Below are 10,966 nucleotides of genomic sequence, written 5' to 3' on the forward strand. Positions count from 1 at the left end.
GAGAGAGCATTAAAAAACTAAACCCAAGAAAAGTTTTCTTCCAAAAGCAGTCGTAGATACTTGATAGTAAAACCCTTTGCAATTAATTAAGTTTCCATCCTTTTTTTTCTTTCAATTCTTCATTGGTTGATTACATAAAATTTATATGCAGTGATTTGTAATGCTAATATTGGTAATCTAACAATGCTGTTAAACATAATCACCATCCGTAGATGAAAGCAAGATTGAGTTGTTAAATATTTGTGGGGAATGAAATTTTATCGAAAACTGTAATTGCTGTACTTTTAAAATTAAACTGAAGTACAGACACTTGGTGTGTATAGCTAACCAAAAGAACATTTTGTTCCTTTTAATAGTAGTTGCTACTTTCCTTTTTTTTATACATTTAAAGGTTACAAACTTATTAAAACCCAAAAAGACTTGTACCGATACATATTACAAAATTCAGAAAGAGACCAACCCTTGTTAATGGCAGGCGGGCTCTGGTTCCTCCAATTCAATTCCCTCCTCTGCAAGCCTCTTATCCTTGTACACATACCATCTAGCAAAGGCCAAGTATATAACAAAGTTCAAAGCGCTCAAAATTGCCAACAGCCAGTAGAAATCATATAGCCTCCCTTGGTTTAAATTGTCTGCTAGCCATGGCTTCTTATCCCCTGTCACTTTGTGCACCAGAGAGACCAATAAGGAGCTAACGAAAAATCCTAGTGAAAGTGTACTCAAAAACAACCCTGTACTCATGGTCTTCATCCCTTTTGGACACTCCCTTAGGAAAAAATCAAGCTGCCCTATGTAAGTGAAGGCCTCTCCTGCACCCACCAAGAAAAATTGAGGCACTAGCCAGAACACGCTTAACGGGATCTCGGCCGTTGGATCATTTGTCAAACCGTGTGATCTTGCGGCTCTCAATCGCTTTATTTCACATAGTGCTGCTGCTACCATCGCAAATATTGAAAGCACCAGACCAACGCCAATACGTTGCAGTGGGGTGAGTCCTTGTGGGGTCTTAAAAACTTTTCTTGCAATTGGAACTATGATTCGGTCGTAAACTGGAACAGTCAATAGAATGCTGCCAACAAAGAAGAATGTCAATGAAGCTCCAGGGATTTCGAAACTACCAATGTGACGGTTCATTGTTGTTGCTTGAGATACTGAAAATGTGGTCATTTGGGCATAGACCGTCCAAAATATTATAGTGGTTGCCCAAATAGGCAGCATTCGGATCACCATTTTCACTTCTTCAACATCTGTTAAGGTTGCTAAGTTCCATTTATTGATCACCACGGTAGTGCTATTACTCATATCTGAGTCCTTGAATATTGCTGCCTTGTCCAAGAAACTGCACACAAGATAAGCCACGCCAAATATTAATGTCAGAAATTAATTATCAGAGATTATGAGTAACTATTATTAAATTTTTAATTGGATTCTGAATATGTCGTTTTACTATTAATAAACTGTGATGAAATGCAAGAGGACAAGTAATATGTCCATGGGTGAGAACTTTCAATTTATATCATAAATATATATGTGTATATATATAATCCTTCTCTCATAAGGATATACTCACTATAATATATATATAATCACTTTTTATTTTATGTATAAATAGAGAGATAGAGAAATGTTCTCGGAATTTTAAAATGCGAGAAAATTTTAAAACCGTATAATTTAAAAGACTTAAAACTGTACGATTTTAAAATTTTTCCACACTTTAAAATCCATGATAAAAAAATTACTATATATATGATCCAGACAACGGGCGTGGGGATCGATCAAGGGACCAGACTGCTGGCTTCGTGGCTCGAGATCTTTTTATGATTCTTTTGTAAAATGGATGGTAGCTATTGTTTAATGCATGTTGCATTGATTCTTAATCATTTTGTTATTCACATAATCTCATGCGATTCAAGCCGAGCACTTCTGTTTCTTTACAAGCCAGGAACCGCTGCTGTAGATATTAGGAAGGAAAATCCAAAACTAACCCTTGTCGCATGTGGTAGAATCTCAAGGGTATCAAAAATTTTATGTACCAAAAATAATAATAGAAATTATGAGATTCGGTGCATTCCATATCCAATAATGCACCTGTTTCGGATAAAAAAATGATGGTTACTCCGAAGATAACCCAAACTTGTCACCGATCAATTCAAAAATAAAAATATCTTTTTAAATTTTAGTGATTTTTTTGTTTTGTTGGGTCCGAGTTGGGACCCCATTAATTCGGTCAGTATATCAGCACTAAAAAAAATAAAAATCCAATAATGCATGCATATCCCCCAAGGGCAACTGTTTTAAATAACCTAAAAAATCATATAAGAACAGACTGTCGCTTTAGGCTCTGGCAGATGACATATGTCTAGCCCGGTACCCTCGGCATGTGGTATGTAATGAATTGTCTCTAATCTCGTGACAGAAAATAGCTAGAAATTTGTGTCCATTAATGGGCAAGATGTGGCAACATCAATGATCAATGATCAATCTCCACAGACAAGGGCCGATGATTATGACTCCTAAATCAATAATTCTGGTCTTTGATTGATCTATGAACTATAGTTGGTTGTCAATCGCCCATCAAAAACGGCCCACCCCAGTAGATAAGTTCCTAGTTGTCACCTACTACAAATTTCGTGACGAGTCATATGTGTGCTAGTGAATTGAAGGATCCTCGCTAGCTTCACTGAAGGCTTCAATAACTAGTACCTAGTCACAATTAACTTCATAATTATAGTGATCCCTTATTTCTTCTACACGTGTTACTATTTTTTTAATTAAAAAAACTAAAAAGAAAAACCACTATGAATAAAAAATTCAATTATCAGAGTTAAAATCTTTCACCTCTGTAGTCCATTGTTGACTCTTTCAAAAGTTGAGGGAATTTAGAATGGGAAAATGCTTACTATTTCTCTGATCAACACTTAATTTTCAACTTTTCAATGTTAAAATGAATACCGATTTTCTGAAAAGTAGGAGAAAAAGGATGTGTGCATGGAAAAAAAAATTATGAAAGAGTTAAAGAATGCACGCACCGTGCAAATCTCTAAAAAAATCACTCAGCACACTTAGATGAGTGTGAAATTAATTGAAATTCTAGTATGAAAAAAATACTAACCGGAATTGCTTGGTATGTGGCAACCTTTGCTTCGTCTTCTTGCCTTCAACGGGAATGTCATCAATATTGAAAAACATCGAAGGATCTGATGGCAAATCCAAATGCCTCTTTCTCCAAGCGGCTACAAACACTGAGGCAATCTGTGTCAATGGGCTGCCAACCAATTTCTTGAAACGGTATCGTCTTGTGCCGGACAAAAACACAACCAAGCCAAAGACAATAGCACAAGCGCATATGCCGTAGCCCCATTCACGCCCCAAATTATCTTGTATGTACACAAGAACTGTCACTGCCGCGAGTGAGCCTATGCTGATGAAGAAAAAGAACCAGTTGAAGAAGTTGGTCATCTGATTCCGCTCTTGTGGGTCCGAGTCATCGAATTGGTCGGACCCGAATCCCGAGACACTCGATTTGAGCCCTCCAGTGCCTAAAGCGGTTAAGTAGAGAGCTATATACAGAACTACGAGTTGCATGCCACTTGCTTGGATGCAAGATTGGCCGTGGTTCAGGTTGCATTTTGGTGGCCTCAGACTTGGAATTATTGTTGAGATTGTCAATATCGTCACTCCCTGAAAACATATATATTAATGGTGCATATTTTTATAATTCATCTTTTTTTTTCTTTAAATAAAAAGTTTTGTAAAGATGATGAAGCAATCAAAGAGCCTTACAGCTGCTTGAACGGTAGCAAAGATTGCAATGGTGAGATACCTGTAACAAGAGCAATTGCAAATTGAAATCCGGGATTAGGAAGCTTGACTTTTGGAAACAGGAAAAAACAAATGAAAATTAAAGGAGTTCGAGCCAGTTTAATAGTTAGAAATTAATGTAAACCTTCCTAGAAAGGTGTCAGCAATGAAGCCACCGAGCAAACAGAGCATGAAAGATGTACCAAGGAAGTTTGTGACGGTGTTGGCAGCGCTAGCATTACCCAAATGCATAGTGCCAGTCAAATATGTCACCAGATTTACAGCGATACCGAGCGTTGTTAACCTCTCACACGCCTCGCCACCTAACAAGTATAAATGAAACAAGAAATGAAAATGAAATTAATTACTATCTACGATAGCATGTTAAGATGTGGGAAGGAGCAAGTAATGAGAACAAATTGAATGAGCCGACGTGATTAAAGACCTAGAATCATGGCAGCACTGGTCCAGCCGCCGGTTTTGGACCGCTCGGCCGGGCGGCCCTTGTAGTCCCAAGCATCTGGGAGGGTCTTTCCCTGTGCTTGAGGGAGCTCGGTCATTGCTTTTAATTTTGGAAGTATATACGGATTTAATAAGTAATGTATCGATTAGAGTCTAGAGAGAGCGAGAGAGAGAATCTATAAATTTGGGCAAGATTGATGCAAAAATAAAGGGGGCTTTTATAGTGGGAGTTGAGGGACCTTATGATAAAATGTTCAATTAGAAAGAGTAATAAATAAATTTGGATGAAGTGCCACCTGTAAAGTGTGAACTGTGTTTGGGCTTGTTTGATTGGAGGGAGTGTTAAAAATAAGACAAAATAATAATCCCTCTCCCTTTGGAACCATTTTTAAAAGAGAAAGATCGGTCGACAAGGGGTTTTCGCTCATGGTTTGTAGCTGGCTGCCCCATTTTTCTTTGTTAATTCGTGTGTATAATATTACTTTAATCTTTAATTATCTTCCCCCCCCCCCCCCCGGCGAAATCTATAACTTTTGGAATTACAATGAGGAGATTATTTAGTTTTAACATTTGATATTTTTTAAATTTTATTTTTGGCACTCTCTTGATTTGATTTGATTTGATTTAAATTTTCTCTAAAATAAAATATTATAGTAGGATTCTACAAATAATACAATTAGAAGTTTACTAAAATCTTTTTCATATAATTCAACTAAAAAAATTATTTCAAGGAAAGAGAGACTTATGTTCGTATTAGGAAAAAATCTACTTTCATAATATATATGGAGAGATTTCTATCTCTTTACCTCAAAAGAGATTCAGTTTGAAATTTGATGTGCTAAAATTGAAAGGTAATAGGAAAATCAAACTGAAATCATCAATCACTCAAATTATTTCTTTCTTAGTAACAAGCAAGATTAAGCTTGAAATCATCAATCATCCATGACTCAAAGCATGAGTTTTTTAAGTCTGATACCATTATCTGTATTTATTTGCACATGCCAAAAAGCCCTTTTCGACTAGCTTAACTCGGAGAAGTGGGATAGACAATTAGACAGGTACTCCCATTTCACCGAAGAAGTGGACTTACCATGGGCATAATGCCAGAAGATGACAATGCTAGCTCTTCGGTGACTCATTTATTAATTATTCACCCTTCGAAATGGTTTAATTATTTCTTTTTATTATCATTCAAAAATTTTTTGACTTGTTTGATGCATATGTGATGTATATGCGAGAATATAAATAAACGATGATGAGAATTTTTATTTTTTTTAGTTTATGGCTGTTTGATGAATATAGTTCTTAATTTGTCTGGCTTATTGGTGATTTATTGTGCTTAATTTATCAATGAAAAGCATGTACTGGTTTGCAAATGGTAACAAATAATGGTCTGCTTTTAGATAATACTACAACGACATCCCAACAAGAATCATTCCAAGCTAAGGTTGACTTCCATAACACAGATCCAAAGTCTCAACAAGATTATGTTTTTTTTTTCAAAAAATATTATGGTTATCGTTGTAATGTTTACCGGTACCAATTTGATACAATATTATGATATAAGGATTATTTGTTATGTTTATTGGTAGTTTTTATGTCTATTCGATATGTTATTTAGTACAATTAAGATTTTGTTAACTAGTTTTTTTTTGTTTTTTTTATTATACAAGTTTAAATGATTGACATATGGAGAATTGTTATTCTTATGGCATTAATAACTAATTTTATTTATTTTTATTTTTGCGTAATGGATTATAATTATTTGGCTTGAAGAGAATTTGATAAAAAAATTATTAATAATTTTATTATATGGACAAAAATTTAAATAGAGAAATTGGGTAATGAGGGTATATGTGTAAATTTATTAATAATATATAGACAAAATGGACAATGAACAATTACTTTTTTATATGTTAGAAGGATATAACAGTAATTACACGTTAAAATTATAATTTATGTTAAAATTGGCAGTTTCCATTAAAAAATGGGGGTCTGTATGTCTTTTTTAAAATATTAAAAAATTTTGTATTTCTTTACTAAACGTTAGGGGTGTCTGAGTCATTTTCTCTTAATTTTAAGCTTTCAAGGGTTAGATGTGCAAGTGGTTTCAAAGGTTTGAAAAAAATAGCTAAATGTTAATGTACGGTCCCACTGTTGGCAACCCAAATCTGGCAGTGGCAAAGGGTGTTTCTGTGATAGGGTAATTTTTAAGGACTTCCCATGAGGTTTGATTTATTAACACTTAAATAGAAAATATGACCGTAATTTCAAAGCCCTCCCCTGCCGTTTGTATTCCATTTGGTATCTTGTCAATATATGAGGGTAATTTCGTAAAAAGATATTTTAAATTGAAAAAATCAAAAGCAACCACGTGACAGAGATGTGACCACTGCAGCACTTCATTATCCATTGGTTGTAAGAATGGCTTGGACATATCTTCTCTTTCATCTACCAAACCCAAGCCAATTAACAATCTCAAACCAGATTCTTCTCTTTTTGCCTTTGACCTCGCCAAATGAAGCTCAGATCTGAAGAAGCCCCAGTTCCAAAGAAGAGTTATGAATGTAAAGTGACAACAGCGGGAAAATGGTGTCGTTGAGTGACCATTGCTGGCGATCGATGAGGGACATGGCTGTGATTAAACCTTGTAGTAGGTGAAAAATCCAAATAACCCAATGCATGTCAAATTTAGAGCCTTTTGGTTGATTCGATGTTGTGTTTGAAAATGGATTTAATGTTTTGTTTGATTTGTTGAAGAAGCTGCTGCATGTATCAACTTTGATTCGTACTAGCTAAACAAACCATTGCATATTATAATTTAGTTGTGTTCTGTGATTTATATGTTAAACAAAAATGGGTTTTAGCTTTGTAATATCAAATACAATTCCAAATGTTTATAATAAAATTAAAATGAAAAAATTGAGATTTTTTTAAGTGAAATTAATTTTTGGGATCTTATTTATGATTACAATTTAAGATTTAGGTGGGTTTGATCGCAAAAAAAATGTTAAAAATCGAGAGTTGTGTGATAGAAATACCATTTTTTTTTTGAATTGTTTGAAGCAAATATGATTTTGTTAATTAAAGTTTAGAAATTGTTAAATTTTTTTCAGCAATATTTTCTTTTAAGTAGTGAATATGCAATGAGTTATTTTTGTTATTTCATGAGCGTGCTGGGAGCAATACATATTTCATACTATTAACGAACAGCAACCTACTGGTCGCCAGTGCCGCAAGCGTGTCTTTTTGGCCTTAGGGTAGTTTGATCATTTTGTTGATCCACTAACAATTATTGGATGGAAATACAAACGGCAGGGGATGTTTTTGAAATTACGGTCATACTTTCTATCTAAGTGTTAATACGCCAAATCTCAGGGGAGGTCCCTAAAAATTACCCTTATGTGATATAACAAACACCAAGAAACCTAAGTGTATCTAATTTTTCTTTTCTTTTCTTTTTTTAAATAATAAATTATGTGGAGAACATAGAAGAATATACTTAGCCACATAGTTGAAGATAAATGGTCACCAACGCAGATCTCATGAATATACCGTGGGACATATTAAAAGTAAGATTGGCGCTAAGTTACGTTGAATGTAACTTACGCCTCTCGTACTAACAGTAACCGGTCCCATCATCCGAAGTTCCGAACACAGACGTTAAAAGATTTAAATTGAGGGCAATAAATGCCAGATTCTGCTTTATTGACCCAACAGCAACAAACCATGCTTTCGGTCATAAAAATTAAAGTAAAAATTGACACCTAAACCCCACGTGAATCTCAAAAAAGAAAAAACACCCGCTTGAATCAATAAAAATTAAAAATTCTAATAAATACTTCCAAAATTTGAAGGGAAACGATATTCTTCCGGCAAGAACTCCACTGGAACCTGCGGCAACTTTTTGTGTTTTGGCATTTGTTGAGTCTAGTCTTGTGAGCTACTAACAAGCAAACAAAGCCAAAACGTAAACAATTGTATAGTTTCGGGGTTCCAGTGAGTAGAGTATCATTGCTCAACTTTGAATCAATAAGAAAGTTGCCCAAAAAATCTACTTCAGTCGGGTTGTGGTGAGGTTCATTGGTGTTTCTCTATGAATCATTGTGAGATGAATTTGATTGCTCATGAATCGTATCAAAATATTATTTGGGAGAAAATTTATATTGAAGTTTTGTCATTTTTAACACTTAGTTCTCTATTTTTTTTAAAAAAATAATTCATTGTATTTGTGCTGTTACATTTTATTGTTCAAACTTTATTACTGAAAAATAAATGTGATTTTTTTAAATGTACAAAATTTTACCAACTTTTTTTAAGAGACATCATATTAGACTATAGAGAAAAAAATATAATAGCAAAAGAATTAAGTAGGTGTTTTTGTTGTCATTTTAACATTAAGAATGTCATGAAATATTACACAAGAGAAAAAAAATGAAAAACTCAAGTGGTAAGAATGAAAATTTATAAAGATTAACTCTCCTGAATTATTTATTAAGCAATTCCTTGCGTATTTTACCGTCATAATTTGTCTTATGTCAACTCTTCAAATAATTAATTGGACGAGTTTTTCTTTAATTAATATGCACTAGTACTCTTCATAAGCTGCAAGATGTAAATTGAAAATCTCCAGTGTCGGGACTCTAATCATCGCATAGGGAAAAAAAATTCATATAAAAGAAGTCCTTGGTGGGCTATCCAATCAATCTTTTCTTTTGTGTTAACGGATGAAAATTGTTGTGGTTTATACACCACTAAAATTGGTGTCGAAATTACATGTGTCATAACTGCCGTTCTTTACAAATTTAAGGTCAAAGTTTTCGGTCTCCCAATTGCGTGGAGCGGCCATAGTGTACATTTGACTTGTGTTGTAGCTAGGGCCCTACGTTCGGAAAGACTACTATCAAATGGATGGTAATCCTATCTCCCAAGAGTTCGTAACAAATTCATCATTACTTGCTCAAACCTTTTTTTTGGGTAATTTTTAAAAAACTCCCCTGAGATTTGGACTTGTTGTAAGTAGATGGAGAGAATTTATTTATTTATAAAAAAACCCCTACCATCAGTTAATTTTAACATTGACCGTTAGTTGACTGTGTAAAGATAATATTACTCTTAACAACAGTTTGTAGACGGAAATAACTAAAAAAAAATTAAAATTATTGGCGCGAAAAGCACAAACCCTATTTTTTGACAATTGTATCATTGTCAATTCCAAAGATTTACAATATCATAGGTAAAGATTATAACTATTTCATTTTCAAGTTTTTAATTTTATCTTTTTTATAGGAACTTTAAGAAAATATTAATAATTTAAAGAGAATTTTTTAATTTTTTAATTTTATCTTTCTTGTAGGAACTTTAAGAAAATATTAATAATTTAAAGAGGGTAAAATAGCCAACAATTTTAATTTTTTTTAGTTATTTCCGTCTATAAATCGTTATTAAGGGTAATATTGTCTTTGCACAGTCAACTAACGGTCAATATTAAAGTTAACTAACGGTAGGGGGTTTTGTACAAATAAACAAATTCTCGCCATCTACTTGCAATAAGCCCAAACCTCAGGGGAGGTTTTTAAAAATTACCCCTTTTTTTTTAATACTGTTGTACTGAACTGTTAATAATATTACATCAGCTATTACAATTAATATTTACAAACAGATTATATAAATGAAACTTTTTTTGTGGTGTGTACTCCTCTAAAGCACTGCTCAAATTTTTTAAATCCTCTATAATATTCGATGGATGTCCACTCCACTCACATTTCGTGAGGGATAGACCGGCTCTACTCAATTATTTGATAATTGAGGAATGACTGAAATTAATCTCATAATACTTTTATGGAAGTTCTAACCCTTACACTCAACATTATAAGTGTAAGAATTCTTTTAGTGACCAAAGACTCATTGGCCTTGCTCAAACCTTTTTGAAAGGTAGAATTTTCTTCTCTTTAATTAATGGTTCACATGATATGTGTGAATTTTTACTTTTAATACTATAGTACAATATATTAATTATAGAATCAAAATGTCTAGATAGTTCAATTATAGCATAATTAATTTGAATAGCTAGAACCTTAAACCATGTTTGGAGATGGTGGATATGTACATAAATTGTTCTACACTAACATAGTCTAGATATAAATAGGAACAATTTACAACTCAGACTCATATCACACACATCTCGTTCTTTAGCTACTAAAGGACAATTAATTGATAACTATACACAAAAAAAAGGAAGGAAAAGAAGAGTATTACAACTCTTTTTTTTTTTTAATTCTGTTATACACAGGTTGTTACTGATATTATATCAGACATTACAATTACAATATTTACAATCGTACTGAATAACTGGGACCACCGCCATACAAACATTAACCTACTGAAACACTTGTTCAGATACTTTAAACCCTCTCTAATATTCGAGGGGTGCCTACTCCACTCACATTTCGTAAGAGAGAAACTGTCTCCACTCAATTAATTGATAATTGAGGGAGTATTAAAACTAACTTTTATAATGCTCTTATGTAGGCTCGAACTCTTTCACTCAACATTGTAAGTGCAAGGTTTCTCCCATTGGATCAAAACCCATTGGTAGAAGAGTATTACAACTAGATTCCTCAAGACAAGCTAAGTCAAATTCAATAATGGCCAATAAAACAGTCTGGTGGCTTAATTTGAACATGGGAAAGAGAGGGATGAA

General features: G+C 33.5%; 1 protein-coding gene across 1 annotated transcript; it reads right to left on the reverse strand.

Annotated features, from left to right (window-relative positions):
- Nucleotides 1-229: 229 nt before the first annotated feature.
- On the reverse strand, nucleotides 230-4,547 carry LOC102617282 (protein NRT1/ PTR FAMILY 6.3). The gene is made up of 5 exons (XM_006477167.3): nucleotides 4,247-4,547; nucleotides 3,947-4,124; nucleotides 3,784-3,823; nucleotides 3,113-3,681; nucleotides 230-1,339 (listed from the first exon to the last, which is right to left on the reverse strand). Exons 1-5 carry the CDS (start codon nucleotides 4,359-4,361, stop codon nucleotides 466-468), a joined length of 1,776 nt encoding a protein of 591 aa, XP_006477230.2. The 5' UTR covers nucleotides 4,362-4,547; the 3' UTR covers nucleotides 230-465.
- Between the last annotated feature and the right edge of the window lie 6,419 nt (nucleotides 4,548-10,966).

The sequence above is a fragment of the Citrus sinensis genome, chromosome 3, assembly GCF_022201045.2.
Source record: "Citrus sinensis cultivar Valencia sweet orange chromosome 3, DVS_A1.0, whole genome shotgun sequence".
Lineage (NCBI taxonomy): Eukaryota > Viridiplantae > Streptophyta > Magnoliopsida > Sapindales > Rutaceae > Citrus > Citrus sinensis.